At 39.1% G+C, this 23,543-nt stretch overlaps 3 protein-coding genes across 15 annotated transcripts in view; 1 reads left to right on the top strand and 2 right to left on the bottom strand.

Moving 5' to 3' along the window:
* Window positions 1-23,543, bottom strand: part of LOC134751524 (calcium-dependent secretion activator) — a 78,191-nt gene that overhangs the window by 39,987 nt on the left and 14,661 nt on the right. The gene's annotated exons all lie outside the window — the stretch shown is intronic.
* LOC134751481 (uncharacterized) lies at window positions 4,493-10,417 on the bottom strand. 13 transcript variants are annotated; one of them, XM_063686895.1, is made up of 4 exons: window positions 9,502-10,417; window positions 8,894-9,013; window positions 5,366-5,436; window positions 4,493-4,927 (listed from the first exon to the last, which is right to left on the bottom strand). In XM_063686895.1, exons 1-4 carry the CDS (start codon window positions 9,538-9,540, stop codon window positions 4,648-4,650), a joined length of 510 nt encoding a protein of 169 aa, XP_063542965.1. In that variant the 5' UTR covers window positions 9,541-10,417; the 3' UTR covers window positions 4,493-4,647. The 13 variants fall into 13 exon arrangements, with proteins under 13 accessions (XP_063542965.1, XP_063542967.1, XP_063542959.1 ...); XM_063686897.1 differs by lacking the exon at window positions 9,502-10,417 and adding an exon at window positions 9,181-9,490 and having other exon boundaries at window positions 7,115-9,013; XM_063686889.1 differs by having other exon boundaries at window positions 4,493-7,281; window positions 9,502-10,401.
* On the top strand, window positions 11,744-17,848 carry LOC134751522 (uncharacterized). The gene is made up of 4 exons (XM_063686959.1): window positions 11,744-11,933; window positions 12,134-12,206; window positions 14,071-14,154; window positions 15,139-17,848. Exons 1-4 carry the CDS (start codon window positions 11,819-11,821, stop codon window positions 15,398-15,400), a joined length of 534 nt encoding a protein of 177 aa, XP_063543029.1. The 5' UTR covers window positions 11,744-11,818; the 3' UTR covers window positions 15,401-17,848.

The following is a 23,543-nucleotide window of genomic DNA, read 5'->3' on the forward strand; positions in this document are numbered from 1 at the left end:
GTATTTTGTATTAGATTCTCAAACCATTTATTTAATGATAATTAATATCGAACGAACCATTATCATGAGCGTTTTACGTTTTGTTATCTGTCAAGCTACTTAAACACGCTCCATCCAAGGTCAAATTACTTTCCCCACTAGTGGATAAAACGCGTTTTTCCCCGCTTGTATTGAAGGATAAACGACAACTTTCCGAGCTAGTGAGAGGAAAATAATATTACCTACTACCATACAGACAGGAAACGTTCTACAAAACCATTACAAAACCGAAGTTTGGCGGCGAGGAATGTTATTAAAGTGAAGGAAGCGAAAGAGATATATGTCAGGCTCGTAGTAAGTGGAAATCCGTGGTCTCTGCCTAATATATGAATACATGTATGTATGTATATATGTATACATGTATGTATGTAGTTATGGAGTTTTTAGATCATTATTTAAATTTTCATACGAAGCGCTGGTGGCCTAGGAAGCGCTGGTGGCCTAGCGGTAAGAGCGTGCGACTTTCAATCCGGAGGTCGCGGGTTCAAACCCCCGGCTTCGTACCAATGAGTTTTTCGGAACTTTTTTTTTTTTTTTAATACTACGTCGGTGGCAAACAAGCATACGGCCCGCCTGATGTTAAGCAGTCTCCGTAGCCTATGTAACTCCAGAGGAACTTATGTACGAAATATCATTTGATATTTATACCAGTCGCTTTTCGGTGAAGGAAAACATCGTGAGGAAACCGGACTAATCCTAACAAGGTCTAGTTTCCCCCTCTGGGTTGGAAGGTCAGATGGCAATTGCTTTCGTAAAAACTAGTGCCTACGTCAATTCTTAGGATTAGTTGTCAAGCGGACCCCAGGCTCCCATGAGCCGTGGCAAAATGCCGGGATAACGCGAGGAAGAAGAAGATGATGATTTAAATTTTCATACTAACATACACTAGCGTACTAGCTAGTATACTAGGTGTACTTATGTTGCAATAATATCATTAATCTCGGGCTGATAGACACAGTTACTGTTTTGAGTAAGTTTTCTTAGTATATATGTATTTGTAGTACGCAACGGCAAGGCACTAATGGGGCCTTCTCCGTCTTATTACAAATACTTGCTGTTAGTAGACAAATTAGACTAACAAAACGAAATTACAACTGCAAAGGTGACCTTATCCATTTAAGCGCTGTCTTTCACTTAACCTTTGAGCTACTTAACCAACTTGCCAGACTCCGAGTCGCGATCGGAATGCCTCCTCTGATTTGAATGGCTGAACTCTTGCCAAATAGTATAACATCTCTTTTATAGCCTATGCCAAGCACAGTGCAAAGTTAATATTTGGCAACTATAGCCAAGTGAAAAGCCAACTTATTGCCAGTGAATATCAAATGTCCTAGTGTCCTATAATAAATAAAACAGTACAAAAGTATATGATGTATTTCCATTATTTTACTTCTAATGTGCACTGTGGGGCCTTTTTCTCATATTTTCGGATGTTGCAAAAGTGACCGCTTTCAGCTTTAAATAATAGTTCCTAATCTCTCCGGTGGCGCTAGTTACACAGTACACACCGTACAGTTAGATAGGCTCTGGGACATGAGTATAACATGAACCATATAAGGTAACAAATAACCCGACCAAATTACGTAGGTTGTTTTTGGTAGTATTTCGGTGTATGGTGGCGCCGCCTAATTACTGTTTTTTGATGGACACTTTTCATACATAGAGATTTGGCTCCTTTATATTGTCTCCATGAATATAATACTCACTAGGAGATACAAGTACCTAGTCATAAGGGCCACCCCTCACTAGTGACACTACTAGCGTCTCCCGAGCGTCAGCGTCTAGTCAACTCTATGGCTGCTGTTCGACGCAACATTGGCGCAACTGCGCAGCGATGCCATTTTCCATAGCGCTGACTAGATGCCGACGCTTAAAAGACGCTGTGTGTGTTTAATGGATAAATATTTAGGTAAAGGTATAGGGGATATTACTGCAATATTCTGCCACCAGAGTGCATCACTAGCCCGTTTAGTAAACCATTGACAAGTTTTCATAGATAATAAAACATGACATTGATGCATTAAGGCGGTTTGTTTACAGACGACCTACCGGAAAACGCGAATCCGAAATTTCGCTATCTGCCTCTTTATCGCTCAAATGTGCAAGAGTGACAGAGATGTTAGATAATGAAATTTCGATTTTCTTGTTTCGCGATAGATTGTGGTAGTGGCGCCCTCTGCGCAGAGTTTCGCGTAATATTCGTTTGTGCATATTGATTAAGTTTAAATAATTTGTAACAATTTCCCAAATGTTAGGATCAAAAAAGCTCGTGATTCAGAGCAGATATAAATGCAGCAGATTATTAAACGTTCCAGACAATTTTGTATTTAAACCCACTAAAGTAGAAGCTTTCAAGCTTTCATTTTTCGCTTAGCATGATAACCCTACTTAGAGCTTTCAGGGCCTCTCAACTCAAGGCTTTAGCGCTCATTAAAACTTCAGTTCATTACGTGCTTTTATATTCTATATCTGAACTACCACGCATACACTATACGATTTAAGAATGACTTACGCTAGACCGGGCCGGGCCCGGACCAAGGCATCCGACATGTTATTTTCTATGATGGCTGTGTTCTGCAGAGCCCGGTCTCGGGGTGCACACAGCGGAAGGAAATGGTATGACGGTGAACAAAAACCACGTCGTCCTTTAAACACTCTTGTATCATAATCCACAAATGTTAAAGGTCGTCAATATGCACAATAACTTACAATATTAAGAGATTAATATAATATAGGTGTTCAACGAACGGTCTGAATAAACTTTTGTGAAAATTGAGACATCTGGAGGCCTACCGCGAACCACCTGCCTGCCTGTCACACTTACGTACGAATTTACAAGTGCGACAGAGAGGCAACACGTGGAACGTGGTTCGCGGTAGACCCTCTGTTGACAGTTCATGCTACTTAACTTTTTTTACAATCTACAGTTTACTAATTCGACCTCCGACTAGAAAACCGGCCAAGTGCGAGTCGGACTCGCGCACGAAGGGTTCCGTACTATACGCAAAAAACGGCAATAAAATCACGTTTGTTGTATGATGGGAGCCCCATAAATATTTATTTTATTCTGCTTTTAGTATTTGTTGTTATAGCGGCAACAGAAATACATCACTGAATATATCAACTGTCTAGCTATCACGGTTCATGAGATACAGCCTGGTGACAGAAAGACAGACGGACAGCGGAGTCTTAGTAATAGGGATCCATTTTTACCCTTTGGGTACGGAACCCTAGAAATAAAAAAATCATATGTTTGGTGTATATTTTTTAATATTTTCTACTTTCAAATCGCGTGTTTGAATGTTGTTAAAAGTTTTAGCGGCATTTGGTTTTTATGTCTGCGCACAAATGAAGGTCACATTAAGGACTGGAAAACATTACTGTGTAGTTCATGGACTTTTAATAATACCTATTAAAATTTGTGAGTTAAAACATAAACATAACAATAGTTAGGGCCCAGCTTTGTTTGTATTCAATATCCAAGTTTCACATGCCAAATGGCAGAATATGCTATATTATATATAGCCCGCTCCAGACTACGTGGCGCGAAGCCGCGAACGCGAGTGTGGAGTCGATTTCGCTGATTAGCGAACTAGACTCCAGACTCGCGTTTGCGGCTTCGCGCCGAGATTCGCGCATGAGTGTGGAGAACCCTTATGGATGAGACTATAGTATATAAGTGCATGCGCTGTATATGTATTCAAGTGAATAAAATCATTCATTCATTTATGATGATTCATTAATCATCATATGTATGTATGTATAAACTCTTTATTGTACAAAGACATAGAACACAAATATGGCACAGAAATAGGCAGTACAAAGGCGAACTTATCCCTTTAAGGGATTTCTTCCAGTTAACCTTTGAGTAGATGAGAATTGATGAAGAACGGTAGACAAATATAGCACTGCGTACAATTGTTCAGCGTTGGAGGTAATGGCGACCAAATGAAAGCAGAGAATCTGATATCTTAATTTAATGTTTTACAGAAGGCTGGTTAGAAAAAGAGGGCTTATCTACATACATGTAGAAGCTTATATAGTAAAGTACAGCGCCACACTATGACACTACGGATTGGTTAGGAACTATTACATACATTGACATAGCTAACAGCTTATTGAGCACTTAAACTAGTACACAATAGTTTCGGTAGATGTCACCTTTACATATCATAGGACGATTGAGAGACTTAATCTGTCTAGATTAGGTAAGTAGGTACTTAGGTATGCTAATACCTACTTATCTGCTACTTGTTAAGATAGGTCTTAACATTTTGCCACCCCTTGAAATAGTTAATGTTTTATGAGTAACATTAGGTATTTCAAAGAATAGGCTTTATACATTTTACCTATCAGTAAGGATGGGCAGAGTTCTTTGTTACGAGTTATAGTTAGGTAATTACTTAAATTTTAATTAGATCTGTGCCCATTCTTATAAATGAAACAACAATAGGAAATGATTTTTATTTTAAATAGGGAGTAGGTATTCTAATTATGTACATAGGTACTAGGTAAGTAAGGTAATTTAGGTACTTAATTATACTTATTAGACACTTAGTTATAATTATTTGAACTTTACATTAGGTTGGTACTGTTGGTAGGTATTTACTATTTATATGACTTCACCCGAAGTAGGTAATGGACAAATGTTATTGAACGCGCGTTGGATGTCCCCTCTGGCGGTTCGGATGACGGCCACCCTGGTGACGCCATCCCGGCCCGGCTGCGTCGCGACGATCTTGCCCAGCCTCCACCGGCAGGGCGGCAGACGCTCGTCTCGTACCAGGACGACGGTGTCGACTGCGAGGCTTGGGCCGCGCGCGCTCCTCCACTTCGTGCGTTCCTGCAGCGTTCCGATGTAGTCACGTGACCAGCGCCGCCAGAAGTCCTGCGTGATTTGTTGCAAAAGTTGATAGTGAGTTAATCGGTTCTTTGGTACATGGTTATAATCTTCGTCCGGAAGTGAATTTGGTGCTTTTCCAATTAAAAAGTGAGCTGGCGTAAGGACAGGATAGTCAGGATTTGAACTAGGTAAGGGACATAGTGGCCTAGAATTTACCATAGATTCTACCTGATATAGGATTGATACAAATTGTTCGTAAGTTAACAAAGATAACCCTAACACTCTTTTTAAATGATATTTGGTAAGTTTTATACTAGATTCCCATAGGGACCCCATATGAGGTGTATAGACAGGAATAAAACTCCATTTTATGCCCTCGTCTGCGCAATGAGATACTAGCTCGCTCGAGCTGTCCTGTAGGTATTTTTGTAAATCTTTTAGCTCGTTACTAGCCCCATGAAAGGTTGTTGAATTGTCACTCACCAACTCCTTCGGTTTACCTCTCCTGGCGATGAATCGTCGCAGCGCCGCCAGGAAATTGGCTGACTCGAGCCCTGTAATTAATTCGAGATGAATTGCCTTTGTTGCAAAACAAATAAACACTGCTATATAGCACTTAGAGACCTTGTAACCACGCCCTGTCCTATCTCTAATGTTATAAGGTCCTCCATAATCGATACCCGTGATAGCAAAGGGGGGGGAAGGATTTACCCTTGAGGGGGGTAAGTTTCCCATTATAGGGTTAGTAGTCTTTGGATTTGCTCTAAAACACGGAACGCATTTATTTACAATTTTCGAGGCTAACATCCTACCTTTTGTTGGCCAGATGCGCTCGCGAATAGTTGAAAGTAATAACTGAGGGCCAGCGTGCAGAGTACGTATATGTGCGTTTGCCATCAGTAGTTTGGTAAGCGCGTGCTCGTGACTTAATATTAAAGGATGTTTTTTTTCATATGCATAATGCGAAAGACCGATTCGTCCGCCTACGCGAACGAGTCCGTCCTTCATGAATGGGTGTAAAGATAATATTTTTGATTTGTTAAGAACCGGTTTATTGTTTTGCAATAATTTATATTCGTGTGGGAATGATTCCATTTGTGCATGTCTAATTAATGCGTGATCCGATTTTTTTAATTCTTCTACGGACAATGGTCCTGATAATTTATTATTTGGATTAATTGTTCGAGTTTTATTTTTTGTATTATATATAAATCGAAGTATGTATGCTAATACATGAATAAGTGTTTTATCGCTTGACCACCTGTGGAAAAGATATTGTATCGTGTCGTTAGATTCTGTGCTAATAGCCAAGGTGAGAGTTATGTTTACGTCGCTCTCGGCCTCGGGTGCATGATTTAGTGACTCAGAATCGTGGGTCGGCCATGTGTCCGGACTTTGGGTCAACCACGCCGGCCCAGACCACCATAACTGGTTGGTTTCCAGCTTGCCTGGTGCTACCCCTCGGGACAAAAGGTCGGCGGGGTTATCCTCCGAGCGGACCCATGACCACTCGTGCTTGTTTGTAAGTGATAATACTTTTGTGACTCTGTTACTAACAAAACAAGTTAATTTAGGGTTACTATTTTTTATCCAACATAATGTTATTTTTGAATCTGACCACAGGTTGATTCCGGAAACGTCACATTTTAATGCTCGTTTTATTTTGTCGACATGTGTCGCGAGCAGTAAACTGGAACAAAGTTCCAAATTTGGAATAGTTTGGGGTTGTATTGGACTTATTTTTGATTTTGAGTAAAGTAGGTGAACTTGTACGTTTCCTACTCTATCGCTTGATCGTATATAGATGGCAGCGCCATAGGCTTTAATACTACTGTCACAGAACCCATGAATTTGTATCGTTACATAATTGGGTATGACTGTACATCTCGAAATTTTCAATTGGTTTAATAAAAACAAGTCTCGATAGAATGTGTTCCATTCTTGGATCAAGTCTTGTGTTAATTCGGTATCCCAATCTAATTGAGCCTTAAATAATTTTTGAATAAATATTTTGGCTACTACAATTACTGGTCCCGTCAAGCCTAGGGGGTCGAAAATGGACGAAATTACCCCTAGTACCTTTCTTTTGGTGATTGGGTGTGAAATTTGGTTTTCTTTAATGGTATACATAAGCTCATCTGAGTCACTAGACCACGCTAAACCCAGGACCTTATGTGTTTTATCTCCAAATTCGGTTGTGTGTGTGTTTTGGTGTGTGTGTGTTTCGCTCACCCGTTTTATGATGACTTCGGAATTGGACTTCCATTTCCGCAGCGTGAAGTTGGCTCCCCGCAGGATCTCGTTCACCTGTGATGCTGTTTCAGCTACCTGATTCTCGTCGTCGCCGCCGGCGATAAAATCGTCCATGTAGAACTGGTTCGCTATGGCCTCTGCAGCTGCTGGAAATGTGTGTTGGTTTTCGTTTGACAATTGTAACAAACATCTGGTTGCAATATGTGGTGCTGACTTTAAGCCGAAACTTAATGTGGTCAGCATATAAATTTGGAGTCGTTGGTGAGTATTTTCCCGCCAAAATATGCATTGTAGGTATTGTTGATTTGGTTTAACATAAATACATCTGTACATTTTTTGTATGTCAGCGTTAATAACATATTGGTATTTTCGGAATCGTAGAAGTATATTTATGAGTTCGTCCTGTATTATTGAGCCTTTGTATTGGATATCATTCAAAGAAATGCCGTTATCAGTTCTGCATGAGCAGTCGAAAACAATTCGAATAGGGGTTGAGGGGGAGTCGCGAAAAACAGCTTGGTGGGGTAGAAAATTACATGGGCCATCATAATTATCTTGTAATTGAATCATATGGCCAGCTTGTTCGAACTCGCGCATGAAATTCACATATTTATCTTTAAATTCGGGGTTCCGCTCGAACTTGGATTCTAATGTTTTGAACCTCCGATATGCTATGTGCCTAGATTGACCTAACTTGGTAGGTGGCTGCTTTAATGGAAGTTCTATTTCGAAATTACCCTCAGAGTTGTGAGTGTGAGTTTTCAGAAATATATCCTCACATTGTTTTTCATCATAGGGTAAATTTGGTGCGGAACCCTCCTCTATTTCCCAAAACTTTTTTAATTGAGTTTCTACTGTAACTTTACATTGAATGGCAGACTCGGTTTTTTTTTGTACGGAACCCGTGACTATCCATCCTAATCGCGAGCGTCTCAGAACCGGTAATCCGGGCCCGAGCTTGTATTTACCGGTAAGAAGTAAATCAAAGAATATCTCCCCACCGATAAGCAAATCTACATCTTGAGCTAAGTTAAACTCGTCATCAGCTAATTTATAACGCGACGGAATGTGCCAACGTTGCACGTTTGGTATTAAAATGTTGGTAGTACAAATTATAGGCGTAATAAAACAGGACAAATTCGTTGTAAAGGTTCCGTCTAAGGAATGCAATGTTACGTCACACGATTCTAAAAGGCTAGACACTTTTTCATTGAAACCTATGACATTTAAGGCAAGTTGTTCCTTGTTTAATTGTAACTTTTTGGCCGCGTTTTCGGTAATGAAATTTTCTTGCGAGCCATTGTCTAAAAATGCCTTCATTTTATGCACATTGTTATGCTTATCCCTAACGAGCACTTGGGCTGTTGTAAGGAAAACTGACCTATTTCGCGCATTGTTTATTTGTTTTTCGATTAAAGTGTTATTCGACAAGGTAGTCTCGATTTGACTAGAACTCGGTTGTTCGTCGATTAACGTTGATATTGGTAATCGCGTTGGTACGGGGTTACTACCTACATGAGTGTTGGTATTTGGTTTGTGTAGTAACGTATGATGCTTGCCCTTACATACTCGACATGTACTGGCCCTGCAGTTTGTTAAGACATGCGTTCCGGACAAACAATTAAAGCATAATCGTAATTTATTCACGGCTCGGATGCGCGCGATAACGTTTAATGCACTAAACTTTGGACACTGATTAATATAATGCGTACTCGAACAATACGGACACTGGTTACATTTAAACTGTTTGGAGGTTACCTTGATAGGTTCGGACGTGGTTACCATGGCCTTCTTGGAAGTGCTGGGTGCGTCCGATGGTACTGCTGGGCTGGTCGCTTCCAGCCGGTCAGCTCGGTTCTTTAGGAAGGTTTTGAAATCCTGCAACGAAGGCAATTTTCTCAAATCAACACTGTTTTCCCACTTTGATTGCAATCGACTGTCTAACTTTTTAACTAACATGTGAATAATTGCGAGATCCCAATTTTCGGTAGGTACATTTAATGAGCGCAAAGATCTCAAATGTTTGGAAATATTATCGCACAGACCTCTTAGACCCGAAGGAGTTGACGGTACCGGTTCCACGTCGAACAAGGCTCGCATGTGGTTGGTGACTAAACGTTTAGGATTATTATAACGTTCACAAAGCATCTGCCACGCGAGCATGTACGCGTCCTCGGAGAAATCGAGCGAACTAATTACCTCAAGTGCGCCGTCTTGTAAACAACTGCGTAGGTACTTATATTTTACGATCGGTGCTAAGCTAGCTTGGTTGACTAGGGCATCAAATGTGTCTCGAAATTGCAGCCACTGTGTTAGGTCTCCGTCGAAGCTAGGGAGGCTAATTTCGGGATATTTTATCGACTCACCGAGGGGTTGCTGCGGCGGGGCTTGCGGACTATGGTCATTTGGTGTTGAATCGGTATCTACCTTCGCCAGCAGCTTGCCCTTAGCGCTAAGTCGGTAAAATGTGTCCTCAAATGACATACGCTCGGCCTCGTGGGCTTCGATGTCCCCTTCGTCGCTGCACAGTGTCTCGATCCGGTCCTGTATCTCAGAGAAATCATTGTATAACTTTGGTAATTGTTCTAGTCTTAAGCTTATGTCTACAATTATTTCGGCCGTCAATGCACTTGAGTCGATTCTTTCTATAAATTTATTAAATACAGTTAATTTTCGCTTACAGACACCTCGTCTATTTTTTAACTGCCTAATTTCTAACTCTTCTAGAGTGTTTTTGGAAGTTTCTAACATGATTAAGAACGATTACAATTTACAATTTGTAGGAAATAAATCGATTACAATTAAATTTGGTAGGGAGATTTGGTAGATAGGTTAGGGAATGCCAGCTCACTTGCCTTCTCGATTGATGCTCGTGCGCGTGGCGTAGCTTGGTGATTGCCCTCGCTTGGGCGCTCCTTCTGCCTCTGGTGTGGTACCACCCACGTGGTCCCTTTGGTACTTGCGGTAGCCGTTCCCTGCTGCGGCTGCGGTGCCACGCACGTGGTCCCGCTTTGGTGGCTCGGTCGGCGCCTGTCGCGTTGGCTCAGGCCGCTCGATCGAGTGGTGTGGTCGCCTCCTAGTCACCTCTTCAGCTTCTTCAGGTCGGCGGAGCCCCACGCGGTTGCTGCCTACGTGGTAACGTTGCTCTCCCGGCCTAAATCAGGATACGCGGCGATTCCTCGACGTACCGGCTCGCAAATTTTACTAAATTTACTAGCGATTCGCTTTAAAGTACTGAGATTAACCGCGATTTAAACTAGGGGTCACCATTGTGTTCAGCGTTGGAGGTAATGGCGACCAAATGAAAGCAGAGAATCTGATATCTTAATTTAATGTTTTACAGAAGGCTGGTTAGAAAAAGAGGGCTTATCTACATACATGTAGAAGCTTATATAGTAAAGTACAGCGCCACACTATGACACTACGGATTGGTTAGGAACTATTACATACATTGACATAGCTAACAGCTTATTGAGCACTTAAACTAGTACACAATAGTTTCGGTAGATGTCACCTTTACATATCATAGGACGATTGAGAGACTTAATCTGTCTAGATTAGGTAAGTAGGTACTTAGGTATGCTAATACCTACTTATCTGCTACTTGTTAAGATAGGTCTTAACAACAATAGACTAGAGGAAAGTCAATAAATTTATAAAAGAGGGCGAAAATAAATAAAATAAGATAAAAATTTGAAGTAACAGTATAACAAATATATATAATACCTACGTTTTATAAAATAAATATACATCCATAGTCACAAACAGTTAATTCTGGTCCGATAGCCACAGTTTCCTTAACTGCCCCTTAAGCGATGCAACGGACCGCGATTTCCTTAAGGAGGGAGACAACTCATTCCATAAATGAATGAATGATTTTATTCACCTACCTATTTTATTTGATAAAACGTTGCCCAGTACTTATGATAAGAAATTTAAAAGTACCTACCGGCGTACCGAACTGCGACCTTGGTCCGAGGCCTGTTCGATCGTGTGGAAGGTAGTCCGCCGTACGTTCGTTAAGAGGCAGCTATAAGTGAGAACGAGAAAGATATGCTGACCGGACCAAGGTCTGTTACGGCTTTGAAAAAGTACCTAGGTATTATATCCCACGTACTCATTTTGTACTGGATAAAGATACCCCACAGATATGTGGGATCTATATTTTTTTACAAGAAAATTTTAATCTGAGAATACGAATAGGTACTATTATTAATAAAATCATTTACTAAATTCTGTTCAGTTATGTTTCAAAAAAATATATTTTATAAAATGCAACAATGATTGTAAAGTTTGTCAAAGGACTGTTTCATTTCAAACATAGATAGAGACAATCATACTATCTTTGCCCTTTCTTTTGGGCGCTAGTACTAATCTTTGCCTTACACTAGTACTAGCGCCCAAAAGAAAGGGATGAGTATAATTTTCCTGGTTGTTACTGACTGACAAATTGGTTTGACCAACTATAAAAGTAATTCTAAACAAACCTTTGCAGAGCAGAACTACAATAATTTAACTTTAGGGTAAATAGTTTTGTTATACTGGCAACACTCGCTATTGCAACTGTCATTATTGTCAATTTGTCAATGTCAAACATTGTTTAAACTTCAAATCGATAACGAACGTTGATTAGTGATTTATCAAATATATTTTTCAGTGGTAAATAAAATAAAGAATTACAATATGAATGCAACAGAAAACAATGTGGAGAATTGTAACCCAGATAATTCCGCGGATTCGCCGCCGCCGCCGCCGAGTCGCCGGCGTCGGTCCAGTTTCTTTGAGCGGCGAAGCATGGGTATTGACGAAGAATTAAAACTATAATTTCACAATAACTAGTTATTTGTTTTACTATTATAAGCTTCTATTATTGAGTTAACGAATAATACGAGATATATTTGCGCAGTATTTACTAGTGTAACGTACTTTGATATCATATTTTGAGTGTCGAGGATGGTTGTGATTGTAACAAATGATTTAAGATTTTTTTGGTTTTAGTGCCTGAACCGTCTATGCATAATGATGCTGACGACACTGAAGATAGAGAAGCGGATGAGGAGTACCTAAATCAGTAAGTTTTCATTTTATTTTAGTCAAGTAAAAAGTATAGTTCATTCAAAACTAAAAATACCTACATAGTTGAGTTTTGGATCACAGGCAAAGGACTGAAGGATAAAGTGCTTCCTGGCTGTCCTTAAGAGGCCGGAGTCGATTTGGAGCAAAAATGTAAAATTGATAGATTTAGTTTTTGAAATTATAAACCTTTTGGGTTGGCCTAAAGCAAAGGGGGTGCAAAAAAAAAAGACTTAGATTTTTTTTTAGTAGGTACAATAACATGTCTGTTCTGGCTCTGTTTGGTCACGATCATCGCGGTCAACCTAACACACTCCTCCTCGCTTCGCTCGTCGTCGCACCTATCTTGTCTCTGTTACTTAAATTTACTGTTCCAAATGATTGATTTTAATTTGTCAAGTAGTGGTTTCAACTTGCGGGTCAAATATCTCTGCCATTTTTGATTTAAGAGAAAAAAAAAACCTACAAAACATGCTTATTTTAGCGTATTCTCTACGATAACATAATAAAAAATAGGTGTCATAATAACATCAATTAAAAATTTTCGAAGTGTCGGCACCCCCTTTGCTTTAGTCCAACCGGTGGTAAATTATACAAATTGATGTATAAGAATAGTTTCAGCAAATTTTGTAGATTGCTTAAGTATCAAAATTACGTTGAAATTAAGTCGATTTTCAGAGAAGTTCTCACTTGTTTTGAAGTAATTTCTGGAGAAAATTGAATTCGTTTAACTTTCATTTCCTCGAACTAAGTCATATAACAAAAATGTAATCTGATAAAGGTCAAGTACAGAATATGTGTAATACAAATTTATCATTTTTTGCAGTCCAAACTTTACGTAATTTACAAATAAGAGCGACAAAATCAGTGCTTTACGTGTGTTTACCTAAACGTCCATCAGAAAAATAAATCATTACTAATTTAGTGAGTCTGTTTTTAAAAAATTGATCTGATAAAAGGCAAGATAAGAAGACGTGCTAATAGAAGCCAGTACTTGTTATTTCAATTAGGTAACAAAAGGTGCATAATTTCACCCACTAAATCTATCAATTTTACATTTTTGCGACTAAAATTGACACCGGCCTAGCTCTTATGACTGGGGATTAATCACAATATGTATCATTGTATCAATGAATTTAGTTTTCTGCATTATTGTTCATGTAAGCAAACAACTTAAAGGATTGTTTTTTTATACCACGGCGGTGGCAAACAAGCATACGGCCCACCTGATGGTAAGCAGTCACCGTAGCCTATGGTAGCCTGCAACACCAGAGATATTATATGCGCGTTGCCGACCCTTTAAAAACCTGTACACTCCTTTTTTGAAGAACCCCATACTGTAGCCCCTCAGGAAAACCTTGGCAGGGAGCTCATTCCACAGCCGACGCGTCCGCGGGAGGAGTGTTTTTTGGCAAAAATAAAATTCTTTATGTCAAACCTCTTGCGCAGCATTCCACTATTTGAAGTTGACAACATGAACACAGTACAGTTGGGTCACTCACGGCACAATACATTTTTGGGCTCTTGTTGGTTTTTTTTAGCATTATAAAATAAATAAATAAAAAGCCTTTTATTTCTGGGTAATAAAACTTAATCTAAAAATTTAAACCTAATTTGTATAATATTGAAAAATTACTCCAGAACCCTCCTAAGAGGTATAGGCCTCTTCCAGATTCTTCCATTTTTTTGGCGATGGCGAAATACCGAAATTTATAAGAGTGAAAGAGACAGGATTATGCTACCATACATTAACCTGTCAATACATGAATATATCTTTCTCTTACCCCTGGTCGCTCGGTTTCATGTCTATAAATACTATATTATGTCTATGGCTACACCACATAATGTCAATATATTTACAGGTACCACACGCAGTTGCGGAGAGAGAAGGATGAATGGAAAAAAGAGGTTAAGAACAGACGAGGCGTTCTACATGATGCTGAATTGTAAGTCATCTTTTGGCTGTAAAGGAGAGTCCTTATAGCAAACTAATCCTTAATTAATTTTTAAATAGCAGAAACGTCTGCGAACGATGTTAATATTAAGCTTAGAATAAATTTAAAAGTGGAAAAATTACTGCCTTGGGTGAGACTTGAACTCCAGAGGCCGTGAGTTCAAGTCTCACCCAAGGCAGTAATTTTCCTCTTTTTAATAAAAAGAGAAGATTTTTTGCAATAACTCAAAAACGGCTGTACCGATCATGTGCGCTATAGTTTTCATTGAAAGTATTTACTGAGGTTTTGTTTCACGATTTTTTTCATATTTATTGGAGCCATGATTCAAAAGTTAGAGGCCCCCCCCCCTCTAACTTTTGCTTTAACTAAAAGGGTTCCGTACCCAAAGGGTAAAAACGGGACCCTATTACTAAGACTCCGCTGTCTGTCTGTCCGTCTGTCACCAGGCTGTATCTCATGAACCGTGATAGCTAGACAGTTGAAATTTTCACAGATGATGTATTTCTGTTGCCGCTAGAACAACAAATACTAAAAACAGAATAAAATAAATATTTAAGTGGGGCTCCCATACAACAAACGTGGTTTTTGTGCCGTTTTTTGCGTAATGGTACGGAACCCTTCGTGCGCGAGTCCGACTCGCACTTGGCCGGTTTTTCTCTGTTGATTGAGCCCCCCCTTGGTAACAAAACAACTATTTCCTGCTCTTTCTTTGATAAAAAAAAACAAAAGGCCTATCTGTTTCATCTATTGTCTTGTTTGCGCATTTCTTGGCTATCTACGCTCAGTTGAAGCCAAAGACAATATATGTGATAATTTCTATAAAAAGGGACCTTATTGTCGATGGCGCTTACGCCATTATAAACGGTGCTCCGATATAAATACAATGCCGCGTGACGACATCGACAATGAGGTCCCTTTTCATAGAAAATGCCCCATATATTTTGACATTAAGCTAACTTTCACTTCACATTTCAGACAATTAAAATTGGCAAAGAAATCCAAAACCCGAATCGACTACAGCATACTATCAGATGAAGACGTCAAGTTTCTCGAAGGTAGACCTAACCTGACAGAACTAGTTGACAGTGTAAACCAGCTACAGAAATCTACGAGGGAGACTTATGCCCTGTATCAGAGGGCAATGGAGCTCGATGAGGTCGTTTTGAGGGATGTAGAAGGAAAAGTGGAACGGGTTACGAAACATTTGCTAGAAAAAAGTAGTAATGAAGTCGAATAATCTTAATTTTTTATATCTATTTTTTTTTTAATTAATATTTTTTTTTTCTTCCTATCTGGCTTTTAATCCCTGCAATTTTGCACAGGGTGAATTTGCCAATGTCGGTTTTTGAATCACACGTGAGGAGAATGTTCAGTATACTTGGGAGGATGTGGTAAATTAATTAAATTAAATTTTAACCTTTTCGACGCCGTGTCAAACACAAAGGCTGGTATTATGGATGGTATAGAAAGGATGCCAATCTCTTATAGCAGAATTGTTGCACAAGTGACCGCTTTCAGCTTTAAATAATAGTTCCTAATCTCTTCGGTGGCGCTAGTTAGGCTCTGGGACATGAGTATAACATGAAACATATAAGGCAACAAATAACCCGACCAAATTACGTAGGTTGTTTTTGGTAGTATTTCGGTGTATGGTGGCGCCGCCTAATTACTGTTTTTTGATGGACACTTTTCATACATAGAGATTTGGCTCCTTTATATAGTCTCCATGGCTGGTATCCAGACGCCACGTCACCGAGGTGTCAAAACTGAAATTGAACTTTAAATATGCATGTAGGTCTGTTGCTCTGTGGTCTATGACCGATTAATCGGTCTTTGGCGTTGAATCTACGGTGCGTATATGTGGTATTTTATTTCTCCTTGGATCCATCAGTAAAAAGCTTATAAGATGACTAAGATGAGCTATACTTATTTTCTAATAGTCTATATAATCTATTTGGCTTACACTTCGAGCAACGAGGGTTCCCTACTACAGGTACACTACCGCTCAAAAGTATTTAGGCACCCGCAATTTTCACCATACAATTGTATACAAAAAATATTTTCAAAATCATACTGTTCGATCGCAGGCAAGTGACTTACATGTTGGATTGAATTTTTATTTAGGTAAATATATTGAGCATCAAATTGTTGTCAAGACATCCTTTAAAATTTCGGGTTTAGTTTACGCAACGATAAAAAAAATCCCTTATGTACTAGTTCATACAGAATAAAACGATTTTGTACTGGAAAACGATTTATGGATTTTTTTACGCTTGCCATTTGGTAAATAGGCGATGTACACGAATATTCTGCACATCATTTTGAAGCTCGTTATGTCTGTTAAATTAAAAAAGTGAACTCCACAAAAAACTGATACCCGACTACGACTTAGCGGTATAATTCTGAAAGTCGATTTTGTATACAATTGTATGGAAAAAATTTCGAGTGCCTAAATAGTTATGAGAAGTAGTTTTATTATTATTTATTTACATACACACAAAGTGTAGGCAGAGAGAACATTCGCACTATTTCCCCTCTGCCGATTAACAAGAGAAACTTATCTAGAAAATCTAGCGCGGGTAATAAAACTGGCTGCACTAGGGTTTTAGGATTAAATTAAACTAGACCTAGTCCAGCTTTGTAAAATAAAGCTACTACGAACAGAGATCCCGCCGAGCTTTATATGTGACGTTTTCAAGTAAAAGGTACCACATTGGCGCTTAACATAAGGACGAAATTTGCTAGTATCTTTATACGAATAACCTGCCAGAGCGTCCTTATGGCAAGCAACAAAGTGGTACCTTTTGCTTGAAGACGACACATATGCTTACCCTGAATATGTTATGGTTATGCAAATACAGTAATTTGAATGTTTAAGATAGGCGGCTGTTTAATCCCAGTCTCTCAGACTAGAAGGAGGGGAGGGGGGAGGGAAGGAGAGGTTGGCCGGTCGAAATAATTAGCAGATGGCGCCTGCGTAGCTTGCCTTGTCAATCCCTAGAATTGTGTCAATTTTTTATTTTTTTAATGCCTTGGATCATGGAGACTATATAAAGGAGCCAAATCTCTATGTATGAAAAGTGTCCATCAAAAAACAGTAATTAGGCGGCGCCACCATACACCGAAATACTACCAAAAACAACCCACGTAATTTGGTCGGGTTATTTGTTGCCTTATATGTCTTATGTCCCAGAGCCTAACTAGCGCCACCGGAGAGATTAGGAACTATTATTTAAAGCTGAAAGCGGTCACTTTTGCAACAATTCTGCCATAAGAGATGTGCATCCTTTCTATACCATCCATACCCTGGATGCCCCAGCCCTTTAAGCCAAATCTCATAGAAAAAGGGGCAAGCTATGATGGCGCCATCTCTGCAAACCTTTGACAGTTGCCAACCCCATTTAAGAGTCACGAAGTTCCCGCCAAAAATATTGTTTTGTATCACAATTTGTAGCAACACTAGCAACGAAAACTAGTACCTACCAGGCATATACAATACAAAGCCTGCACCAACAAACGTCTCTTTTTGGCCCAGCGGTTGACTGATAGAGAATGCCTTAAGGCATTAAGTCCACCATTTGTAGACTAGCCATTTGTAGATTTGTAGGGATAAGCTCGCCTTTTGTACCTAAATTTATATGAATTTCATGTTAACAATTTTTGTTTTGTACAATAAAGTGATTTACTACTACTACTGCTAGTTTATTATTTTACGTACATACATATAATCACGCCTATTTCCCGGAGGGGTAGGCAGAGATCACGGATTCCACTTGCTACGATCCTGACATACCTCTTTCACTTCCTTCACTTTCATAACATCACAGAATAACTAATAGTACTACCGTACAGAAAATTCACTCCTTCACAAAAGTCAGATTTAGGTATAAAATAATACCTATACTCGCCGCCTGCAAGCACAATTGAAACTTATAACCGCGCACGAACCGTGAATCTTCTTTGCGCGCCACAGTTTTATGACCGAGCTGCGAGTGTCGGCACGGGGTTGTCACTTGACAAGTTTTTGTACCTATACCTACTGATTTATTATTTTTAAGATACATATGTAGGAATTATAAACGTTGATTCTGTAAACATAACTTTTTTATCCGGAGATAGTATGTCTGATTCTCACGGAAGTAGGTATGCCACAGAAGTACTTATTCCTTTGAAAATATGTCGGTCAATATAGTCCGGAATTTAAAAAAATGTTATTTCTGCTTCCTTGTTCTTCCGTTTATTCAGACATCCGTAAACAGAACAATATCTATAGATTTAGGTTTCGAAGGCATTATGTATTTTTCAATTTCGCGCGAGTCGAGCGGCAGCCCATTGCCATACGCCTGCCCGGGAGGCGCGCCGGCCAAATGTACCTAAACTGCGAAGTGACACCCCCCTGATAACATTCCTCATACACGCTCGCCGGTTTAGGGTGCTCTTGACCTGACCCTTCTTCAAGATTTCCCCGATCTGATCAGAGAAAGTCCGCCGAGGTCTACCCCTTCCAACTCCCGTTTCTACCTCTCCCTTATACACTCTTTGTTAGCCTTTTTCACTCATTCTTTTCATTTTTTAGGGTTCCGTACCCAAAGGGTAAAACTAAAAACGGGACCCTATTACTAAGACTCCGCTGTCCGTCTGTCTGCCCGTCTGTCCGTCTGTCACCAGGCTGTATCTCATGAACCGTGATAGCTAGACAGTTGAAATTTTCACAGATGGTGTATTTCTGTTGCCGCTATAACAACAAATACTAAAAACAGAATAAAATGAATATTTAAGGGGGCTCCCATTAAACAAACGTGATTTTTTTGCCGTTTTTTGCGTAATGGTACGGAACCCTTCGTGCGCGAGTCCGACTCGCACTTGGCCGGTTTTTATTATTTTATGTGCAATAAAGTATAAATAAATAAACATATTTTATTACCTACTTGAATGTTCATGTTATATTTCATGTCATTTCAGAATGTCGTTTTAAAATGAGCGAAACTACGATTGTATGGCGGCGGCTAGGTTCGTGAGGCTTAATTAAAAATATGTCGAGAAAATTACAACACATTCCAAATTTCAATAAAAAAAAACCGCTTCAATCTAGATTTTTTTCAAGTAAATTAATTGCCTATAAAATGAGCTAAGAAATTATTCCCTCCTAGTCACGCGACCCTAAGAAACTCATATGTAGGTCACATTTGATCTAATTTCGCACCTCATATCTTGAACCAAAAAAATTAAACTAAAACCAACCTTAATACATTTGAATACGGCTCAAACCCGCATTAATTACTTGAAAGAGATACGCCGTTGCCAAAGCAATTCACGCATGCGAATCTAAGAAAAAAAGTCTTCCATTACGCAATTGTGTCGTTGCATAATAGACTTTGTTACGTTTGAATAGGGTTTAAATTTAATATTGCCTTCGGTTACCGCGATAGTTACTCATGAAATAAAACTATGAAAACGGATTATATCGCGTATATTGAATTTATAATACATCCCGACGTTTCGAACCCTTTACAGCGTTCGTGGTCAACGGGTGACTGAGGAAAAATTACAAAGTGCAAAAATACCCGCATACTAAAATAATGAACAATCATAGACTACAAACTTTAAGGCTGGTTGCACATGCAAAAACGGTTCATAAGGCTAGTTATACACTACAATTATTTTCAAGTAAAGATATATAATTATTTATACGCGATAAAAAATCCGTTCGTTTCGTAATCCGTTTTCAGGGTTTAAATTTGTTTAATTGTAATTCGGAATAGGGGCATATCGATTTGCATACATGGTGCGGTCATTTTATTGAGGAAGTGAAAGAATGCAGGGCGGTTATTCGTTATGGGGTGAGATATTGCATCAAGGACCATTTATATGCTATAGCATCACATTGACATAATATATTTATTTTAGAACTTTCATATTATAGAATAGAACAAAATTTTATTCGTAAGCACAAACAAACATTACATAATATAGAGATAAAATATAGAATAAGATTAAAGTGCCCCGAAATGGCCTCATCTCAGCATATTGCTGGTGGCTTCCAGCGCTGATCTTCCGATGAGACCATCAAGTGAGAAAGAATCACGGAAGGTAACAGACAAGAAGAAAAAATACATAAAATAACATGACAGTGAACACAGTTAAATAAGAAAAAAAACGGCCAAGTGCGAGTCGGACTCCGGTTCCGTATTTTTTAGTATTTGTTGTTATAGCGGCAACAGAAATACATCATCTGTGAAAAATTCTGTCTGGCTATCACGGTTCAAGATATACAGCCTGGTGACAGACAGCGGAGTCTTAGTAATAAGATCCCGTTTTTACCCTTTGGGTACGGAACCCTAAAAAGCAAGAAGAATCGACGAAATCCTTAGGAAATCCACCTGTTTTAGCCCTAAATATTAATAGAATAATCACAATGTTTCTTTATGGAAATTTTGTGACAAATGTATCCTCCAAGGTGAGATTTATCTTAATGAAGACGATATATTCCCCGTTGTCATAAGCTCATAATTTACTTATTCCGTAAGTATAATAATTTTGAAATAACAATCCGCAAAGGAATTATTCTGCTGGAAATAATCCCGGTCCGGGACCGACGCAGCTAAAGAACGAATGAATTGAACCGGTCAAGTGAATGGGTTGAAGCATTGTTTGTATTATGTTTAGAACTGAGTTGAAGTTAATGTTTATTGTTTATCCTACTGTGCGTTTTATATACGGTGCACTGAAGAAAACGACTTAGCATAACAGTTACCGACGTAACAACTAGAAGGCTTCGTTTCCACCAGAGATGTACAAGGATGCGTAGCGAGGGATGTGTTTGTTAAGAACCAATAGAATCACTTCATGAAGGATATGTACACAATGTAAACCGGTTTTTATTTGTATGAAAGGGGTCATCCATTAATTACGTCACACGAATTTGGATTTTTCGACCCTTCCCTCTTTGTTACACCTGGTCACATCAACGAAATCAACAATTTCAATAGTTTTTACATTTATTTTAACATTTTTGCTTTTACAACAAAAGCCATGTTACAAATTTATAACACGAAGGCGATTAGGAATAAAAATAAATTCATAAAAAATATTGTAATTGCACACGATTATCAGTTGAATTGAATAACTAGTTATTCAACTGTTAACAGCGAATAAAAAAATCATAACCATTTCGGTCACAGATGTAGTTAAAGTGACGTCACAAAGTTTATCACCCCCCTCCTCCTTGTCACAACAACACATTTTCTTGACACCCTCCCTCCCCCTAAACGTGTGACGTAATTAATGGATGATCCCAAACTACGGTTATTAACCGGTTTTTCCATATAATTATAAACCGGCTTACATTACTACACTTCTGAGCCCTGGTAGGGAATGTAAGCCGGTTTATAATTATATGGAAAAACCGGTTAATAACCGTAATTTAGGGGTAGGGGGGGGTAGGGAATCCCTACTACATATGCTTTGAAAATGCACAGGTAAAAATAAAACAAATCTTAATATTTAGGTTAAGAGTTCTCGATTTGAAAAGTTCCACATCTTTGAAGGCCGTTAAACAACATTTTCTACCTACATTTTCACAACAGAAGTCTGCAAAGGAACCGTTCTATTGGAATGAAATAATCCCGGTCCGAGACCGACACAGCTAAAGAACGAATGAAGTGAACCGGTCAAGTGAATGGGTTGAAGCATTATTGTTTGAATTATGTTTAGAAGTTGAAGTGCCCCCTTATTAATAAAACTTGGTAAACGGGTCATTCAAACTTTAAATATGTGTGTTTAGGATTCAGTATAAGTAGCAGTACTTCTTAGAAAAGGGCCGAATATGGGGTTTGTTCGGTTCAGATCTTAACGAATCGAATATTCGGCCGAATTATTCGGTTCATCTTTGATCTGTAGATATTATCAGTCTAATAAATTAGATAGATAAAATTGCAATACCCTTACAGGGTGTCATGTTGTGATACATTATCGATTAAGAACATCTGTAATTTTACCAATGTGAAAGCAATAAATATATTATATTATTAAAAAAAAAAAAAAAAACCAAAACGCATCGATTACATTAGCATAACTAAAGATGAATTGCTTCCATGTTCCCTAGGAACAAACTGGTCGAAACGGAACGCAAGATAGAAGCAAAATTTTAAATAAATATTATAGACATTCTTACACAAATTGACTAAGATATTGATTTCAACACCAAATAATGTAAACATCCTGTGTTGTCGTCGGACATACAGGAGGAGGCACCTTGGTGTATGCTGTTTGCTGATGACATTCAGTATTCAGTATTCATTTATTTCTTCAGATCTAAAACAGAACACATGTTCTGCGATTTTGGCGGTCTCTCCAGTTTTGCTGCCATAGAACTCGATAGCGTTACATTGCCGGTCTGCTCCGACTTCAAGTACCTCGGTTCGCTCCTACAGTACGATGGCGATATTGACCGTGACGTGAAAAACCGGATTAGCACAGGATGGATGAAATGGCGACAGGTTACGGGAACCATTTGTGACGCCCGTAAGCCCCTTCGGTTGAAGGGTAAAATTTATAAAACGATCATAAGACCTGTCGTCATGTATGGATCAGAGTGTTGGGCCCTAAAGGTGAGGGATGAAAAGAGATTGCATGTAGCGGAGATGAGAATGTTAAGGTGGATGTGTGGCGTGACGAGAATGGATAGGATAAGGAATGAGTATATAAGAGGAAGCCTGAAAGTTGCACCCATAACAGAAAAAGTAAGGGCAAATCGCGTAGCATGGTACGGGCATGTGATGCGGAGGGATGAAAGTCATGTGACAAGAAAGGTATTAAGAATGAATGTGGAGGGAAGTACGAGGAGAGGAAAACCGAGGAAAAGGTGGATGGACTGTGTGAAAGATGATATGAAACTAACGCAAGTGAATGATGAGATGACGGGTGACAGAGATGTATGGAAGAAAAAGACATGCTGCGCCGACCCCAAGTGAATGGGACAAGGGCAAGCGAATGATGATAGACATTCTTACACAAATTGACTAAGATATTGATTTCAACACCAAATAATGTAAACATCCTGTGTTTGATATAGATTATAGATCATGCATTGACATATTTGCTCGCCAGACAATGACGGACGCATCTGTACTAATGTCCCTAGCTTTTGTTTGACTACCGGTCCGTTACGCCCCTCTCGTTAAATTCCCTCCACACTCGTGCGCGAATCGCGGCGCGAAGCCGCGTAGTCTGGAGTGGCCTTTAAATTGCCAATGAAGCCTACGAATAAACGAAACGCAATACAATAACTCATTTCCACTCCACCACGTTATAGGCCAATTTGGACCGTAATTCCTTCCAATTAGGGATCAGTTTTCAGCCGCAAAGGTCCCTAATGGGGA

This window comes from Cydia strobilella, chromosome 22, assembly GCF_947568885.1.
Source record: "Cydia strobilella chromosome 22, ilCydStro3.1, whole genome shotgun sequence".
Taxonomy (NCBI): Eukaryota; Metazoa; Arthropoda; class Insecta; order Lepidoptera; family Tortricidae; genus Cydia; species Cydia strobilella.

Bases quoted from the DNA above. Each gene is read 5' to 3' on its own strand.
- LOC134751522 (XM_063686959.1), top strand. From the start codon at position 11,819: ATGAATGCAACAGAAAACAATGTGGAGAATTGTAACCCAGATAATTCC. The intron at 11,934-12,133 runs GTATTGACGAAG...TTTTGGTTTTAG, and splicing joins CTTTGAGCGGCGAAGCATGG to TGCCTGAACCGTCTATGCAT. The intron at 12,207-14,070 runs GTAAGTTTTCAT...ATATATTTACAG, and splicing joins GATGAGGAGTACCTAAATCA to GTACCACACGCAGTTGCGGA.
- LOC134751481 (XM_063686884.1), bottom strand. From the start codon at position 9,540: ATGACCATAGTCCGCAAGCCCCGCCGCAGCAACCCCTCG. The intron at 9,014-9,501 runs GTGAGTCGATAA...CCTTCGTTGCAG, and splicing joins CCCGCCGCAGCAACCCCTCG to GATTTCAAAACCTTCCTAAA.